Source organism: Pinus tabuliformis, chromosome J (assembly GCF_031772625.1).
Source record: "Pinus tabuliformis cultivar Carrire ecotype Pingquan chromosome J, CPIR1, whole genome shotgun sequence".
NCBI classification, from domain to species: Eukaryota; Viridiplantae; Streptophyta; class Pinopsida; order Pinales; family Pinaceae; genus Pinus; species Pinus tabuliformis.
In genome coordinates, this window is record NC_142295.1 from 1,321,574,905 (window position 1) to 1,321,595,545 (window position 20,641).

General features: G+C 37.4%; 1 protein-coding gene across 1 annotated transcript; it reads left to right on the plus strand.

The window, feature by feature from the left end:
* Positions 1 to 577: 577 nt before the first annotated feature.
* On the plus strand, positions 578 to 20,318 carry LOC149232140 (cyclin-dependent kinase B2-1-like). The gene is made up of 8 exons (XM_089381840.1): positions 578 to 908; positions 6,651 to 6,792; positions 6,929 to 6,990; positions 8,620 to 8,731; positions 19,496 to 19,595; positions 19,804 to 19,873; positions 19,992 to 20,136; positions 20,223 to 20,318. Exons 1-8 carry the CDS (start codon positions 709 to 711, stop codon positions 20,316 to 20,318), a joined length of 927 nt encoding a protein of 308 aa, XP_089237966.1. The 5' UTR covers positions 578 to 708.
* Positions 20,319 to 20,641: the final 323 nt, after the last annotated feature.

The window sequence follows — 20,641 nt, forward strand, 5'->3', positions numbered from 1 at the left end:
TATTTAAAATAAATATTAAAATATTTTATTTATCATTTATATTAATTTATTATTATTATCAATATTTTATAAATACTCTATTTTCTTTGTAAAATTGGTATAAAATTAGTGTATTTATAATAAAATTAAAATATTTAGATTTATTAATATTTTTAAATATATTATTTTAAGTTAATTTTATATAAGTGATTGGAGATTTCCACAGTGAATTATATTGTTAGAGATTTCTAGACTAACACTGTATAAAGTGTAATGAGTGTGATCTGTCCAATATTTCAAATAGTAACTCCATCCATCATCCCAAACCAATAGTCCAGAAACCTCTAACCATAATTCCATGTATTTTATAGGAAAAAAAGTTTTAAAAGATTACCCTGGTTATCCTTATATGTTTCCAGAAACCTCTAACAATAATTCCATGTATTTTATAGGAAAAAAAAAAAATTACCCAGGTTATCCTTATATGTTTTTTTGCTTCCAACTTTGTTGCTCGCCTAAGAAAGCATTGACCATTGTTAATTTTAAAAAATTGTTCTCATATGGACAGTCGAACGGTTGAGTTTCTGGGCATGAGAAGTCCAACTGCGTTTCCTGCTCTTCTCTTCTTTCAAATAGATTTAAATTGAGAATGAACACATGATTTCTGAGAGCAAATTCGAGTGAACAAGAGAGTTGTCGAGGCGTTAGGTAATCCGAAGGATTCACATCATGTGTACCATGTACAAAATGGTGGAGAAAGTGGGAGAAGGAAGCAATGGGAAGGTCTACAAGGGGCGAAGCAAAAGAGCTTATGAACAGATAGTCGCCATTAAAAGACTAAAACTTGAAGAAGAGCAAGGAATTCCCTACCATGCCTATAGAGAGATCTCTCTGTTGCATATGCTGTCGGGGAATCCTCACATTGTCAAGTATGTTATATCAGGGATTTCATTGGTATTTTAATAATGGGTAGTCGCAATTGTTAGAAACTGCTATTAGAAACAGCAAAAGGCTCATTGCTTTTTAACGTTAAAGCAGTTTCTAATCTTAATGTGACCCGATCTAATCTTAAAGCATTTAGATTTTATCCTAAAGCAGTTTCTAATCTAAAGCATTAGATCTTAAGCGTTGAATTGGTATATGATGGACGTACCAGATTAGAGTTAAATAATATATAAAGGATTGGGTCCTCTCTCTCCCACACACAAGAGTTGCATTCTTCTCCATCAAGAAGCACATAAAGAAAGTGAGGGCAAGAGGAGAGAAACCGAATTCTGAAGAAGAGGAACAATCAGGAGTCAGATCAAAGTAGATGGCAGCCATTACATCTTCCGCTGTTGATCAAGGTATGTCATCTCATATAAAGTTCTGTTTGTGAAATATTCGGTATTGATGATCTTTGGGCTGTAAGTTAAGATTTCTTTTTACATTTGGTATCAGAGCCACAATCAATAACTGAATATTTCCTATGATTGCAATTGATCTGTTCTGTGCTTTACTCATGATGTTAATCAAAACCCTCCGCTATAACTAAAAAATAAACCCTGTGTGAAAAACACAATCAAGCCCACAACATGGCCTCCCCTCACAGTCCATGTTTGATCTTCTTTTTGTTTCCATACGACTACAAATTCATCAAGAATTTGGCAGTTTGCGTGCTGAGTTGTTATATTATGGTTTGCGTGACCAGTTGGTGTGATAAAGAGGAAGAGACGGTGATGTTTAAGAGAGATATGTATATCTCGTGATCACTCGCCATCACTTCTCAGTCTACCCAATTTCTCTGCTTTTTCTTTTCCACGAATCAGAGGCCGAAAATGGCTTTGCCAGTGGACTTTGTCATACCGTATTCAATACGCTTTGTTAACATGGTGGAAATAATAGGATTCTTATGACAGCCGGACAAGTTCATGATTCTCTTTGACTAGAACCTCCAACAATTTGTTTAAGATAAGAATGAACGATTCATATTGTTGGACCTCACTGAGAGTCTGTGGATTGGACTAGGCATGGGGTATAATGTTTCTTTGTCGGGTAAGAATTTAAGAGTTTCGTTTTTTCAAGAAACTGCCACAGTCAGCAGTCAAACTAACTTGGACGCCAAGCCTTTTTTATTTTTATGATGATAACAGAACGAATTCTCCATTCAATCGAATTGTTTGAATGAGTCCGAACATTGTTTAAATAAATGGCAAGCATGTACCGATTTCGAAACCTTTAATCTTAAACACCGACAAGAGGAATTTGAAACGTCCACGCATTCCACCAGGCCGTAAAATAAAGACTTGAACAGTTCGTATTGAATTAAATTGATGAAACCGAAATAAAGAATGCCTTTTCGGAAATGCATGTCCAATCTGTTGTTTGAATGAACCGTTCATGTGATTCCGGCATAAAGAATCCCGATCCGGTAATGAAAGTCCAATCTGTTGTTTGAATGACGCATTCGTATGCCTTTCCAGTAATGGAAATCCAAAATAATTGTTTGAAATTTTGGGCATAAAAGTAATTGCTCTATGACTGATTGTTTTGCATAAGGTATGTGCTATAAATTATTTATGCACATAAGATTTATGATCACCAAAGTGGTCAAAATCAGAATGTTGTTTCGCATCAAGTATGTGTTATAAATCATTTATGCACATGAGATTTATGATTTTGTTAATCACCAAAGTGGTCAAAATCAGAATAATCATTTAGTGCATAATTGACATAACGATTATTGATGGAAATTGCCAGTTATAAAAAATACCAATTAAAGCTGGCGTCACTAATGATAGAACCTGAGAACTTACCCAAAGGAAAGTCTTGTTCTATAACTAGTTGACATGATGAGGTTTAATAGATATTTTGATTAAATAAATATTGATCATCCAAAGATGTCAGTTCTATTTGATTGAATATATTTATTACCTGCTTATGTTTTGGTATTTAATTATGTTGAGTATAAGATAGTATCTACCCAAAGGAGTGCTATATTATACTATTATGTCTACATCTGAATCGCGTTAGTTATGAGCTTATAGTGATTTCATTTTTAATTTGCAGGAGTTACCATGAATACACATGCTTCATCTGTTACATTGTTCACTGGTGTTAATTTTTCTGAATGGAAAGAACAAGTCAATTTCCATTTAGGTATTCAGGATCTTGACTTGGCACTCCTTGTGGATAAGCCTGCTGCTCTTACAAGAGATAGTACTGAGGCAGAAAAATCACACCATAAAGCATGGGAACACAGTAACAGATTGAGCCTTATGTTTATTAAGATGACTGTTGCTAACAACATCAAGTCAACAATTCCACAAACAGAAAGTGCTAAGGAATATATGCAGTCTGTGGAAGAGCGTTTTCGTTCAGCTGATAAGTCACTCGCTGGTACTCTTATGGCAGAACTCACGACCATGAAGTTTGATGGGTCGCGAACTATGCAAGAGCACATTATAGAGATGACTAATATTGCAGCAAGGTTAAACTCCCTGGGACTTACAGTAGAGGATTCTTTTCTTGTCCAGTTCATTCTGAACTCGCTACCTTCTGAATATGGACCTTTTCAAATTAACTATAACACTATAAAGGATAAGTGGAATGTTAATGAATTGGCCAGTAGTCTTGTTCAGGAAGAAGGACGTTTGAAAAATCAAGTGAATCACTCAGTAAGTTTTGTGAGTAATAAAGCTGGTAAAGAAAAGAAAGGAAAATCAAGTCATTTCAAGAAGAAAAAGGCACCTGCTAAGAATGGGCAGGATGAGGAAAAGAAGGAACTAAAGAGTGTTCAATGTCGTATCTGTAAAAAGAGACTTATCGTCTAATTCTAGAAAGTGGATATGTATTAAACTTATACAGTACCCTTTATGTACCTTCATTATCTAGAAACCTTATTTCTGCAAGTAAATTGGATATTTCTGGTTTTAGATGTATGATTGGATCTGGTTGTTTCAATTTATATAAGAATGCTGATAATGTTGGTTCTGGTATTCTAATTGATGGTTTATATAAATTGAAACTGAATGACACTTATGCGAATTCCTTGTTGAATGTAGTAAATAATGTTGGATGAAAACGTAGCATGTTGAATGAAAATTCTGCTTTCTTGTGGCATAAACGACTAGGTCATATATCCAAAGAAAGAATGATGAGATTAGTAAGTAATGAAATTTTGTCAAATTTGGACTTTAGTGATCTAGAATTATGTGTGGATTGTATTAAAGGTAAACAAACCAAACATAATAACATAATAAGAAAGGAGCCACTAGAAGCAGCCAGCTTCTTGAACTAATACACACTGATATTTGTGAATGTCCTTGAGACGTTTGTAAATGAAGTTGAGAGGCAATTAGAAACTGGTAATGCAAGATTCATTGAGAATGGTGAAGTCAGTGGGAGTACTAGAAGAGAAATAGTAGAAATAAAGGAAACAAGGGTAAATGTTACATTACCTAGAATAGTTCCTCCATCTACTATTACTCCAAATGTTGTTCCAGCTGTTGTATAACAGCATGATGATAATGAACAACATATAAATGAAGAAGTACTTCCTGAAGGAAATGACTTACATAATGCTGATATGCATGAACCACAACAAGTAGCATTAAGAAGACCTCAAAGAAATCGTAGGTCAACTATTTCTAATGATTATGTGGTTTATATGCAAGAATCAGATTATGATATTGGAATCAATAAGGATCCAGTTTCGTTTTCACATGCTGTAGAAAGTAAAGAGTCAAAGGAATGGATTAATGCCATGAAAGAAGAACTGAAATCCATGCAACAGAATGAAGTTTGGGATCTCGTTGAGTTACCACATGGCTGTAAAAGAGTCGGATGCAAATGGGTTTTTTAACCAAACACGACTCTAGTGGTAATATCAAACGGTATAAAGCTAGACTTGTTGCTAAGGGTTACACTCAGAAAGATGGTGTTGATTACAAGGAGACATTTTCTCCTGTTTCGAAAAAGGACTCACTAAGAATAATAATGACATTAGTAGCTCATTATGATTTGGAGTTGCATCAAATGGATGTGAAAACAGCTTTTCTGAATGGAGATCTTGATGAGGATGTTTATATGGATCAACCTGAGGGTTTTTCTGAAGAAAGTAAAGAACAATTGGTGTGTAAACTTAAGAAGTTAATGTATGGGCTTAAACAAGCATCCCGGCAGTGGTATATTAAGTTCAATACCATTATTACATCTTTTGGTTTTAAGGAAAATACGGTTGATCACTGTATATACCGAAAGATCAGTGGGAGCAAGTTTATTTATCTGGTCCTTTATGTTGATGACGTCTTGCTTGCTGCAAATAATTTAAGTATATTGCATGAGACTAAGGAATTTCTCTCAACGAAAGATTACATGCTCATCCAATGAATCGGAAGTGATTGGATATAGCGATTCAGATTTTGCTGGATGCATTGATACTAGAAAATCGACTTTTGGTTACCTGTTTATGTTTGCTCAAGGTGCCATATCATGGAAAAGTGCGAAACAGACTATCGTTGCTTCATCCACTATGGAGGCAGAATTTGTGGCATATTTTGAAGCCACAATTCATGCATTATGGTTGCGGAACTTTATTTCAGGACTTGCGGTTGTCGACACCATTAGCAAGCCGCTGAAAATTTATTGTGATAACTCTGCAGCAGTATTTTTCTCAAAGAACGACAAGTACTCTAAAGGTGCCAAACATATGGAACTGAAGTATCTTGTTGTGAAAGATGAGGTTCAGAAACAAAGAATGTCAATCATGCACATCAGGACAGAACTTATGATTACAGACCCTTTGACGAAAGGGTTACAACCAAGACAATTTAAGGAACATGTTCAAAGAATGGGTCTTGGTTGTATTAATGATAATTGATGTGTGACATTCTGAGCTCTTTTATGTGTTTCTGATATACAATCATGTGTTTCTTGTTTTAATGTAGTAATACGTATTTTATGTAATTTTAAACAAGAAAGAGTCTTATAAAGATATTATGTTTAATCATTATGATATAAGACATTATGTGGACCATTATGCTGTTTTATATAAATTATGAGTATGAATTGATGGATTGCTGGTATTGTAGTATATGGAAGGGAATGCATTGAATTAATAGTGCACAACCGCCATAACTCTCAGCAATTTATCATAGTATGATGTTCAACACTTAATATTATGAATAGTCGGGTCAAGTGGGAGAATGTTAGAAACTACTATTAGAAACAGCAAAAGGCTCATTGCTTTTTAACGTTAAAGCAGTTTCTAATCTTAATGTGACCCGATCTAATCTTAAAGCATTTAGATTTTATCCTAAAGCAGTTTCTAATCTAAAGCATTAGATCTTAAGCGTTGAATTGGTATATGATGGACGTACCAGATTAGAGTTAAATAATATATAAAGGATTGGGTCCTCTCTCTCCCACACACAAGAGTTGCATTCTTCTCCATCAAGAAGCACATAAAGAAAGTGAGGGCAAGAGGAGAGAAACTGAATTCTGAAGAAGAGGAACAGTCAGGAGTCAGATCAAAGTAGATGGCAGCCATTACATCTTCCGCTGTTGATCAAGGTATGTCATCTCATATAAAGTTCTGTTTGTGAAATATTCGGTATTGATGATCTTTGGGCTGTAAGTTAAGATTTTTTTTTACAGCAATTTCTGTGAGTAACACAGAGTTATTAGAGCAGGTTGTTGGATGTGGAGCACACCCAAACTGAATGTGGCAAATCCGTGCTAAATCTGGTGCTGGAATATTTGGATTGTGATCTTTTTCAATATATTCATTCGTTCTCCAAAAATGGGGATGGCATGCCGCTTCATATTGTCAAGGTACTTTGGCTGGTGTCACTGGTTTTCATGTTATGCTGAATTTCATTGAAGAGATTGATAACCTGGTTTTTTATGTTTTGCTGAATTTCACTGAAGAGATTAATGCACTGGGCTTTTTGGGGCCTATGAAATGCAGAGCTTCATGTACCAGTTGTTGAAGGGCGTTGCTCATTGTCACAGTCATGGAATAATGCACAGGTTATTTGGTTTCAATTTTAATTTGTAGATTTATTTGAAACCCAAACATTCACATTTGAAACCCAGTTGCATTGCTTGATTATTCGGCTAATATGCACCACCCAGGCCTGTCCCAACCTTGATTGCTACATTAGGATTTATGGGTTTTTACACCACTAACCTGCTGCCAAAAGTAGACTCGCAGGTAACCCCAACTACTTATTATGTTTTCAAACCTGCTGCCAAAAGTCGACTTGCAGGTAACCCCAACTACTTATTCTGTTTTCAAACCTGCTGCTAAAAGTAGACTTGCAGGTAACCCTAACTACTTATTCTGTTTTCAAACCTGCTTGCCAAAATTTACTCAGACTTCAATTCAGCCCCAAACTGCTTATACTGTTTTTTCATTAGCGGGTCCATTTGGATAGTTAGATTTTTACTTAAGGTAAACAATGATGCTACAAAATGCACCTTCCTGGCTACCCCTCGTTGGAATTCAGCAAAATAAATATGCTTGTTTCCAGTTTATTCAGTAGGTTTTTTTGTTTATAGATTGATTCAAAGGCTTTGAAAACTTACGGTATTTAATAACTGTGAAAAGATAATTCTACTGCCCCTAGTTTGAATTCAGCAAAATAAATATGGTTGTTTCCAATTTGTTCAGTAGATTTTTTTTGTTTATAGATTGATTCAAGAACTTTAAAACCTTAGGGTATTTGAGAACTGTGAAAAAAATATTTCTATCAAAAATTTAGGAAAACATATCTGTTTGACTGTTCTTTTCAGCTTAAACTCTATTGTATAGGTTTATTTTTATTGTAACTTTATTGAATTGGTTTATTTTATTGTTTAAGGATATAAATGAATATTATCCATGCTAAATGTTGAAAAAAAATATTAAATTCTTAAAATAATTTATAAATCAAAAGTCAAACCTTTAATTTAAAAAAAGATAAAAAAAAATAAAAACAACATATATATTGGTAGGTATGTAAAAGATTCTTCATCAAAGTAGATGTGCGTGTATATATCGAAATATCCTTAGTATATATATTTAAAAAATTCTAATGATCCGTATGCTTGATTATATTTCATTAGATACTTTAAAATAAGACCAATTTTACCGGCTCTTCAATGTGAAAGGAATTAAACATTATAGTTGGTTTTTTTTTCTCTGCAATCGTCACTTCCAACGTGTTAAATTGTATTTTGACAGATGATTTGACATGCCACCAACTCCACTTCAACAAATTTAATCTTTGCTGGTTTGATTTACCACATTAGAATAAAATAAATACAATATTTTATATTCTAAAATAAATACAATATTTTTATATTAATTTGGTAAGGATTTTTTAACTCGATAACAAGATGTTATCGAAGTCATTACAGTAAAATTTATCATATTTATGGTAAGAACTAAATCTAGATAAGAAAAACTAATAACCCACTCCCATAAATAAACTCAATTACTTCTTCCAATTTAATACATTTAATCTTTTGGTCAAAAGATGTTGATAACAGCTAAACTAATTCTAATACTTTAGACCAATCTGATAAAAAAAAATAAGAAGGCTTTTAAATATTTGCATTTCATGTAGCTTGGTCAAGACTCAAACATTTTGATAACAGCAACGAGTAGTTGTGCAGGGATCTAAAGCCTCAAAATATTCTCATGGACAAGGGGAAATGTTTGCTCAAGATAACAGATCTTGGGCATGGAAGGGCTTTTACTGTTCCGATGGACCCATACAGTCGTGAGGTTAGGTTATAAATTTCAATCTTGTGAAGTCATAGGAAAGCCTAATTGCCAGTTTTTTTGAGCTATAAAAGAAATCCAATACTATTACTACTTGCTACAGATTTTGACTTGTGATAACCCCGGAAAATGTAAATATTGGAATTTTACTGTGGTAAAAGATAGAATTGAAAGACTGTTTTTTTTTTTATTGTGAATTAAAATATATATTAAAAAGGAATATATACTTCATGAAATGCTGGCAACTTCTGAAAGGAAGATTGGAAGAGGAAATCAGTTGTGAAAACTGCATGAAACTACCCTCCCTAAATGGAAAGGCTTCCAGGGCAAAAGGGAGAGTAGAGACAAAAATTTTGTGCTGTAAGGACAGACAAAAAAGAAAAGAGAAAAATTGGTTAAGTCTGGTGAGGACCAGATAACCAGGCACAAGTTGCATGTGTCTTGTTGAGGGCTTTGGGCCTGCAAGATAGCTCGGGGGGAGATTCCAGTCTTGGCGATGGATCTCATGGTTGGGTGGTCAAGAGAAAACAAAGAATACAGGTGAACTTCTGAAGCGTATCTACAAACCAGGCGGACCAGGTATGTAGCAGCTTCTGGAGAAATCATTTCAACAGTGAATATAGATATTATTGTTAACTGAAAATTACAGTAGCCTAAATACAGTAGAATGGCTGTGAAAATTATTTGAAAAATATACATTCTTATATCATTATTATGCTTGTTGTAATGTTACCTGGCTCAGACAAATATTACAGAAATATTAATAGATGACTGTTGAGAAGAACCCTGATGCTGATATGTTTATTAGTAACTCCAAGAAAACAAAACGGAGGTCAAATTGCACTGTATAGAATACTGAGGAATTAATTTACATATATAAAGAAAATAAATAAGTTTTTGATGACATGAGTTTGTTCATCTTAGAGGAGAGTAGGATAGCGGGCCTAAGCCGGGGTTACCAAAACGGTAGTGAGAAAAACTCGTTGGAACTAAACACCTTAACATCTACGGTGTGAATGTTTATTAAAAGTATTTAGAAGGCCATATGAGATTATATCAAATAAGACAATCTGCATAAACTGTGAAGCGACTATATATAAATAAAAAAATACACATAGACAGAGGTAACTGTTAAACCGTAAAGAACGTGAATAATCTTAAGAGAAGGTTCGAGAAAGTTATGAACCAGAACCAGACTCTACTGTATCTTTAGTTAATGAAACAACGAAAATGCAAACCGCATGATTCACCATAGTCACGGTAGCAAATGCGACAGCAGAAGGAAATCTACTGTTCAAACCAACTAAAACATTTATTCTCAGCAATAACCATAACTCTTTTATCATAAACAATACATATCGACAGTAAGGAATCTTAACAGCTCGAAAAGGAACAATATGTCGAAAACAAAACAGACAGCATACATTAGTTTTTCCTCTAAAGACAATGGCAGTTCCGCCGTAGCATAGAATCCTGAGAGCACATATAAGCAACTGTGGCAATATTATAAATCGCATTAACTACTTCAGAGTGACAAGTCCACAAAGCACCGGAGCCAAGGCTCTCAGAAATACAGTTTAGTCCGCTATTAAAACCTTCCGAGGAAACCCAGAAATAAAATGACATTTACAGAGTAAGCATTAATTCCAGGAAACGGCGAACTGGAAATATAAACAAAATATCCATTGAAAAACAGAGAGGTCCCATATTCCACGACCCAGTCCACTAGTAGTCTTTACTACTTGTTACTCAAATAATTACAACTGGATAATAATTCATAAAAGACAGAAAGGCATCCGAGATAATTCAACTACTGGGACTGCTAAGGCACCTCCCGTGTGAAAGGAACTGACTGTTCCTCACAACCCAATAGGGCAAGCCGAGATCACAAAACCTGAGAATATGAGAATTCATGAATAGCCTCGGAGGCAAACCCTCAAGGACCCTGTCCTGGGTAACTTCGGTCAGGTTAAGGGAATCTGAAAGCCAGTGAAAGAAAAACGAGTATGTATAAATCTCGTAGCCACAACAGACAAAAGGGGGAAAACCCCAAACACCGCACCCAGGAATCAACGAGCTTGATATTGCTTACCTGATATGCAGCGAAGGAGGTCGGGTTGCCGAGGGCCCATCGTCCTGCGTATTGGAAAGTTTCATCACCATAGCATCACCTTCATACACCAGAGAAATACGAGAGCTGTTAATACACATGTAAAACCAACAGAGAGACCTGTAATGAAAGAATATCATAATAGTAAAATCATGGATTTAACTGTGAGAAATGCCATTACCTGTGTGGAATAATCCCGGAAAATCGAACGAGAAACTCCTGTGTTGCAGATGAAACCTCGGTGGAGGTGTGAATGGAAGAAATACCCGGTGCGCGAAGAGACAAGCTGAACCCGGGAGCGGCGTCGGGACCAAATGAGCCGAGTGGGAACTCAAACCACTTAATAAGAACCCTAAAACCCTCCGACAGACCTCCACCCTTGGATCCAGATCGATTGATCCACGCCGTTGAAAAGAAGTGGGAACCAAAGGCGCGAGTGACGAGGGTACAGGATCCAGCGTATTCACATGGTCGAGCAGGAGGGACAAACCAATTGTGCTGGGGAGCATTAAACAACTGCCCTTAAAATTAATTGCAACCCAACAACTTAACACCGGAATATTACTCCGGTCACATAGCAATATGCCAGCACACTTATCCGGTTGCCAAATATATATATATATATATATATGTATATGTATATGTATATGTATATGTATATGTATATGTATATGTATATGTATATATATATATATATATATATATATATATATATAAACGATGCATACAAACAAAACTATAAACCAGACATTTGAATAGACTGTCGTTGGTACGATAAATTCCTAATGATGTTAATAGCCCGAATAAACTATATGTCATGGCAGAGTATGTGCGGAATAAAGGTTATGGTAGGGTTAAATATGTAAAGATTAAAATAAATTAAAATTTTATTTATATGTATCATGGGTAGGATCGTGACAATTTGGTATCAGAGCAAAGTTACAATACTGTGACCTCTGGAACAACATGTAAAAAAAAAAAAAAAAACAAGCAATGTACAGATAACCATCTCATTATATTTGTAAGAAGGACAACTAATCTAGCTAACTCCTCTTCTTGTTCCATTTCTAGGGTTGAGACACAGGAAAACAACAGCAAATAGACAATAGACAGAAACAGTGAATATGCAGAGAGCTGGCAGTGCTCCGCATAGATCGATGGCAGGTCAGGAACCTGCAGTAAATCCTAGGGATAACCCAGAGCTGTGGGTACAGCTTGGCGAGGAGACACGTAGCACGAACCTTGCAATACTAGAGACGGTTCAGGAACTGAAGAATGAGATGGCACGATTACGAGAGGATAATGCACGACTGACGGTGGAACAAGAAAGAATTTTGAAGAGTTTGTCAGACAGGCAGAACCCACCACTAGCTAATCCTAGTGCAGAACAGCAGAGGATGACAGAAGAACGAAATTATCAAACAAAACCTGAAAAATCAGAAGAAAGGGAGGACCATTCTGATAATGCATCCGAACAGCAGACTTCAAAACGTCAGAGAGTGGAACTACAGGGAGAATTTCGAAAAATTAAACCCCCACATTTTGATGGGGAACAGGAAGAAGCGGCTGAAGCATGGTTAATTAACATGAACAAATATTTTCAGCTGTATGAATATGACCACAACCTGAAGGCACGATTGGCCATCTTTCAGTTACAAGGTAAAGCAACCCTGTGGTGGGAGGAAGTTAAGATCGTCAAGGGGGTAAGCGAACGGACCATAACATGGGAGAAGTTTCAGAAATACTTCAAAGAAAGATATCTGACCGAGCGCTTCTATGATGAAAAAGCAAGGGAATTCCACGATTTACGGTTGGGACAATAGACTATGGACGAGTTTATCAACCGTTTTACCTCCCTACTTCGCTATGTGCCCTATATTAAAGAAGAAAAAGCCAAGGTGCAAAGATTTGTTAGTAGTTTACCCCTATACATACGAGAAAGGATTGAGTTTGACAATCCTAGGACGATGGATGAAGCTATCTGCAAGGCTAGAATCTGCTACCAGCAGAATAAATAGAAAGGAGATGCTCCAAACAAAAGATGGAATGAAAAAAGAGGTAATAAAACAGTTGGGAATAGTAAAGGAAGTCGCAGCAGTGGAAGTAAGGGAATTAGTAAAGGGCAGAACAACAGAACTATACAAAGAGGTTCACTCAGGTCTAAGCCAATCAGTGAATCTAGAGTGAGTGAACAGCCTGTCAGGCTGGAGGGCGAAGGAATGGCCAGACCCCCAGTTCAATGTTGGGGTTGTGGAGGACCACACTACGTCAAAAACTGCCTGCAGCGGAAAGGAACTGATCAGATATCTCAGATCCATGAAGCATCGACCGTTGGCGATGTGGGACATAGTGTACCAAGGATTAACGCAGCCCTGGACGATCGTCAGGCGGAATACCAGCCGACTATGGTGGAATTTGAAGGTAAAATTTCAGATCTTTCTATAGCTGTTCTAATTGATCCAGGAGCTACTTTAAGTTATATTAGCCCAAAGATAGTAGAACAATGTAAGCTACAACCTGAAAAATTCAAGAATCCATGGCTGGTACAGCTAGCTACGGGGGCCAAGAGACGAGTCTTGGCAAAAATTAATAACTGCTCTTTAACCATAGCGGGACAGCCAGTAGTGGCAGATTTGAATGTACTTCCTCTGGGCTCATATGATGTTCTGATTGGGATGGATTGGTTAGAGAAACACTGGTCACTAGTAAACTGCAAAACGAAAACCATTTATTACAAAGATGACTTTGGAGAGAAGCAGGAAATGCAAGGGATTAAGCGCCCCGTGCAGATCCGGCCGATCACTGCATCCCAACTAGCTAAATGTATCAGAAAAAGATGTCAAATTTATGCCATTCAGGTAGGCTATGCAAATTCAAAGGATAAAACAGCCACGCTGGAAAACATTCCTGTAATACAAGAATTTGCGGATGTTTTTCCAGAGGAGATACCCGGGCTGCCACCTAAAAGAGATATAGACTTTACCATCGAATTGACACCGGGGGCAGCACCAGTGTCGCGGGCACCTTATAGAATGAGCGTACCTGAATTGACAGAATTAAAAATGCAACTACAAGAGCTGCTAGACAAAAATTATATTCGCCCCAGTGTATCTCCATGGGGAGCCCCAGTGTTATTTGTCAAGAAAAAAGACGGAACTCTTCGAATGTGTATAGACTATCGTCAGCTGAACAAGCTCACGATCAAAAATAAATATCCTTTACCTCGGATTGATGAACTTTTCGATCAAGTGAAGGGTGCGACAGTGTTCTCTAAGATCGATCTGCGATCAGGTTACCACCAGATTAGGATTAAGGAGGAAGATATTGCTAAAACAACTTTCAGAACACGGTATGGGCACTACGAGTTTGTAGTGCTACCTTTTGGGTTGACCAACGCACCCGCCACCTTTATGTGTTTAATGAACAACGTGTTTCATGGGTTCTTGGATAAATTTGTGCTGATATTCATTGATGATATTCTGATATACTCTCGTTCTAAGGAGGAGCACGAGGAGCATCTCAGGTTAGTACTACAAACTCTCCGAGAACACCAGTTGTATGCTAAGTTCAGCAAGTGTGATTTCTTCAAGGAGGAAATACAGTATTTAGGCCATATAATCACAAAAGAGGGGATTGCAGTGGACCCTGAAAAGATAAGGACCATAATGGAATGGCCCGTACCAAAGGATGTGGCAGACATCAGGTCCTTTATGGGGTTAGCTGGTTATTATAGAAGATTCGTGGAAGGTTTTTCAAGGGTAGCATACCCTATCACCTCCTTACAGAAAAAAGGAAGGGTATTCAAATGGACCTCAGAGTGTCAGCGAAGCTTTGAGCAACTTAAACATTTACTCACCACAGCACCCATCTTGAGTATAGCTGATCCTAATAAGGATTACGTGGTATGTACTGATGCAAGTAAGGAGGGTGTGGGCGGTGTGTTGATGCAAGAAGGAAGAGTGATCGCTTACGAATCAAGAAAGCTAAAGGAGCATGAGCAGAAATATTCTGCCTATGATTTAGAATTAGCAGCCGTCATACACGCACTGAAAATGTGGCAGCATTATCTCATGGGGAGAAAATTTCTGTTGCTAACAGACCACCACAGTCTGACAAATTACTTCAGCCAACCTACCTTAAATACGAGGCAAGCCCGCTGGGCAGATTTTTTAAGTGGATTTGATTTTGAAATTAAGCATTTGAAAGGGAAGGAGAACCGCGTGGCCGACGCATTAAGTCGGAAGGTGCAATGCTTGTATGAAATTTCGTCCAGTAAATGGAAGAATCCCTTGATTGAAATGATAAAAACAACAGCAGATCAAGATGCTGAATACCAGCAAATAAAACAGTAGGTACAACAACTTTCCAGCGGAAAAAATCAGCAGGGATATGAATTAGATGATGCTGGAATGCTGTATTATAATAAGAGGCTGTATGTACCTAATAAAAATAGTCTTAAAAATCTGATTTTGGATGAGTTTCACATCAGCCACTATGCAGGACATCCGGGGTACCAAAAAATGATCACCGCACTTCGAAAAGAATACCATTGGCCAGGAATGAAAAAGAATGTAGCTGAATACTTAGCACGGTGTTTGGAGTGTCAACAGATTAAAGCGGAGCATCTGCACCCAGCAGGGCTATTACAACCTTTACCCATTCCGGAGTGGAAATGGGAAACTATTTCTATGGATTTCATAACAGGATTGCCTCGGACAAAGAAGAACAATGATTCTATTATGGTAGTGGTAGACAAACTGAGTAAGGCAGCACACTTTATACCCGTGCAGTCCACTTACAGGGCTGTGCAAATTGCTCACATTTTTATGCAGAATGTGTTCAAACTGCATGGACTTCCGAAGACAATAATATCTGACCGTGATGTAAAATTCACGTCAACCTTTTGGAGAGCATTGTTTACCGAACTGGGAACACAGCTGAATTTCAGCACAACCTATCATCCCCAGACCGACAGTCAAACAGAACGAGTGAACCAAGTGGTGGAGGACATGTTAAGAGCATGCGTAATGCAGAAACCAACCCAGTGGGAGGAATATTTACATTTGGTTGAATTCGCATATAATAACGGATATCACACGTCAACACAAATGAGCCCCTTTGAAGTCTTGTATGGGCGGAAATGCCGTACACCCTCAAGCTGGGGTGGACCTGAGGATAAATTAAGATTGGGGCCAGAAATGCTCAAAGAAATGGAGGACATGGTAAAAAGGGTACGTACTAATTTAAAGGCTGCTCAGGACAGACAAAAGAGCTTTGCTGATCGGAAAAGAAGGTTCAAAGAATACCAGGTCGGTGACCATGTTTATGTGAGGATCCAAGCCAGAAAGAGTACCCTGCAATGGAGCGGTTGTGCCAAACTTGCACCCCGTTATTTTGGACCTTTCCAGGTCTTGGCAAGAGTTGGGCCGGTAGCTTACCAACTCGCCCTGCCAAGCCATATTAGAATCCACAATGTCTTCCATGTTTCTATACTAAAAAAATACATTTACGACCCTAAACATGTGATCAAATGGTAGGATATACGGGTAAGAACTAATCCGGTTGATCTAATTAAAAATTTATTCCAGAAAGGAAAATGACTGGAAATGTTGTTGATTGCAGGTCGAACCGGAAGGCGAGGTTCTGGTCGAGCCACTGAACATCCTCGACCGGAGAGAAGTGCAGCTGCGGAAGCGAGCTATTACCCAAGTTAAAGTGCAGTGGCAGCACTATGGGCCTGATGAGGCCACTTGGGAAGATGAAGAGCTCATTAAAAAGGCTTACCCGGAATTGTTTGTGAAAATCAGACATCGGGACGATGTCCAATCTCAGGAGGGGGAGATGTGATGACCCCGGAAAATGTAAATATTGGAATTTTACTGTGGTAAAAGATAGAATTGAAAGACTGTGTTTTTTATTATTGTGAATTAAAATATATATTAAAAAGGAATATATACTTCTTGAAATGCTGGCAACTTCTGAAAGGAAGATTGGAAGAGGAAATCAGTTGTGAAAACTGCATGAAACTACCCTCCCTAACTGGAAAGGCCTCCAGGGGAAAAGGGAGGGTAGAGACAAAAATTTTGTGCTGTAAGGACAGACAGAAAAGAAAAGAGAAAAATTGGTTAAGTCTGGTGAGGACCAGATAACCAGGCACAAGTTGCATGTGTCTTGTTGAGGGCTTTGGGCCTGCAAGATAGCTCGGGGGGAGATTCCAGTCTTGGCGATGGATCTCATGGTTGGGTGGTCAAGAGAAACAAGGAATACAGGTGAACTTCTGAAGCATATCTACAAACCAGGCGGACCAGGTATGTAGCAGCTTCTAGAGAAATCATTTCAACAGTGAATATAGATATTATTGTTAACTGAAAATTACAGTAGCCTAAATACAATAGAATGGCTGTGAAAATTATTTGAAAAATATACATCATTTTTATATCATTATTATGCTTGCTGTAATGTTACCTAGCTCAGACAAATATTACAAAAATATTAATAGATGACTGTTGAGAAGAACCCTGATGCTGATATGTTTATTAGTAACTCCAAGAAAACAAAACAGAGGTCAAATTGCATTGTATAGAATACTGAGGAATTAATTTACATATATAAAGAAAATAAATAAGTTTTTGATGACATGAGTTTGTTCATCTTAGAGGAGAGTAGGATAGCGGGCCCCAAGCTGGGGTTACCAGAACGGTAGTGAGAAAAACTCGTTGGAACTAAACACCTTAACATCTACGGTGTGAATGTTCATTAAAAGAATTTAGAAGGCCATATGAGATTATATCAAATAAGACAGTCTGCATAAACTGTGAAGCGACTATATATAAATAAAAAAATACACATAGATAGAGGTAACTGTTAAACCGTAAAGAACGTGAATAATCTTAAGAGAAGGTTCGAGAAAGTTATGAACCAGAACCAGACGCTACTATATCTTTAGCTAATGAAACAACGAAAATGCAAACCGTATGATTCACCATAGTCACGGTAGCAAATGCGACAGCAGAAGGAACTCTACTGTTCAAACCAACTAAAACATTTATTCTCAGCAATAACCATAACTCTTTTATCATAAACAATACATATCAACAGTAAGGAATCTTAACAGCTCGAAAAGGAACAATATGTCAAAAACAGAACTGATAGCATACATTAGTTTTTCCTCTAAAGACAATGGCAGTTCCGCCGTAGCATAGAATCCTGAGAGCACATATAAGCAACTGTGACAATATTATAAATCGCATTAACTACTTCAGAGTGACAAGTCCATAAAGCACCGGAGCCAAGGCTCTCAGAAATACAGTTTAGTCCACTATTAAAACCTTCCGAGGAAACCTAGAAATAAAATGACATTTACAAAGTAAGCATTAATTCTAGGAAACGGCGAACTGGAAATATAAACAAAATATCCATTGAAAAGCAAAGAGGTCCCATATTCCACGACCCAGTCCACTAGTAGTCTTTACTACTTGTTACTCAAATAATTACAACTAGATAATAATTCATAAAAGACAGAAAGGCATCCGAGATAACTCAACTACTGGGACTGCTAAGGCACCTCCTGTGTGAAAGGAACTGACTGTTCCTCACCACCCAATAGGGCAAGCCGAGATCACAAAATCTGAGAATATGAGAATTCATGAATAGCCTCGAAGGCAAACCCTCAAGGACCCTGTCCTGGGTAACTTCGGTCAGGTTAAGGGAATCTAAAAGCCAATGAAAGAAAAACGAGTATGTATAAATCTCGTAGCCATAACAGAAAAAAGGGGGAAAACCCAAAACACCACACCCAGGAATCAACGAGCTTGATATTGCTTACCTGATATGCAGTGAAGGAGGTCAGGTTGCCGAGGGCCCATCGTCCTGCGTATTGGAAAGTTTCATCACCATAGCATCACCTTCATACACCAGAGAAATATGAGAGCTGTTAATACACATGTAAAACCAACGGAGAAACCTGTAATGAAAGAATATCATAATAGTAAAATCATGGATTTAACTGTGAGAAATGCCATTACCTGTGTGGAATAATCCCAGAAAATCGAACGAGAAACTCCTGTGTTGCAGATGAAACCTCGGTGGAGGTGTGAATGGAAGAAATACCCGGTGCGCGAAGAGACAAGCTGAACCCGGGAGCGGCGTCGGGACCAAATGAGCCGAGTGGGAACTCAAACCACTTAATAAGAACCCTAAAACCCTCCGACAGACCTCCACCCTCGGATCCAGATCGGTTGATCCACGCCGTTGAAAAGAAGCGGGAACCAAAGGCGTGAGGGACGAGGGTACGGGATCCAGCGTATTCACATGGTCGAGCAGGAGGGACAGGCCAGTTGTGCTGGGGAGCATTAAACAGCTGCCCTTAAAATTAATTGCAACCCAACAACTCAACGCCGGAATATTACTCCGGTCACATAGCAATATGCCAGCGCACTTATCCGGTTGCCAAATATATATATAAACGATGCATACAAACAAAACTATAAACCAGACATTTGAATAGACTGTTGTTGGTACGATAAATTCCTAATGATGTTAATAGCCCGAATAAACTATATGTCATGGCAGAGTATGTGCGGAATAAAGGTTATGGTAGGGTTAAATATGTAAAGATTAAAATAAATTAAAATTTTATTTATATGTATCATGGGTAGGATCGTGACATGACTCTTTGGTACAAAGCTCCTGAAGTGCTTCTGGGTTGTAAGCACTACTCTTCACCAGTTGACATGTGGTCTATGGGTTGCATTTTTGGTATGCCTTCATTCTAATCAAAACACTTGTGTCATTTTGCATGTTGTTGTTTGTTGTTGTTTCCTGGATTATGGGGAATGAGTTGCAGGCTTAAAAATTTAGATATGCAATGGTAAACTGGAAGACATCAATGACAGTTATATTTATTTCCTTCCTCCACATAAAATGAGCATTTCTGACAACCACAACATTATCCTCTAATTTGCAGTTGAGATGTACATTAAAAAACCTATCTTTGCAGGGAATGGCGAAATTCAACAACTTCATCACATATTCAAGTGAGGGTTTCAAGGGCTTTAGCTCAGTGTCACTTTTAATTCAATATCAACAGATATTTATTTTTTACAAGTACAAAAAGTTTTAAGAATTTTCTAAATTGAATCTGTTGATAAATAGGTTGCTTGGAACTCCTAGTGAAGAGCTGTGGCCAGGATTGTCCACCCACAAATATTGGCATGGACATAAGTATCCACAGTATTGCCCTAGAGATTTGTCAGAGGTTGTTCCTAATATGGATAAGCATGGATTAGACTTGTTATCTGTAAGTTGCTGTATGTTGGACAATTTACTATCATATTTTTAAGTTGTATCCATTTCTCCTCATGATTAAATATGCTTAATGGGTAGAGAATGTTGCAGTATAATCCATCAAAGAGAATTTCTGCTAAGGAAGCAATGAACCATCCTTATTTTGACAAAGAGACAAAACATAGTTGCACTTGAGTAGAATTAAAGGAGAGAAATAGTCTTCTTGTCCAGTGATACGTTAGCTTTTTTTTCTTTCCTCCAAAAATGGCAACAAATGATGGTTGAGTTTTGGTTATATGATAGTTGAGACAAGTATACACATGAAGCTTAACCGGACATTGGATACTATTTAGTCTGCAATTGGTTCTTCCACAAATGATGGTTGAGTTTTGGTTATATTATAGTTGAGACAAGTATACAAATGAAGCTTAACTGGACATTGGATATTATTTAGTCCGGTATAGCCTGCAATTGGTTCTTCCATAGAGTGGATTTAATTGTGTAATAGTTGAACAAAA

Coding starts and splice junctions, on each gene's coding strand:
- LOC149232140 (XM_089381840.1), top strand. CDS start 709: ATGTGTACCATGTACAAAATGGTGGAGAAAGTGGGAGAAGGAAGCAAT. Junction 909..6,650: donor GGGAATCCTCACATTGTCAA/GTATGTTATATC, acceptor TTATTAGAGCAG/GTTGTTGGATGTGGAGCACA. Junction 6,793..6,928: donor TGCCGCTTCATATTGTCAAG/GTACTTTGGCTG, acceptor TATGAAATGCAG/AGCTTCATGTACCAGTTGTT.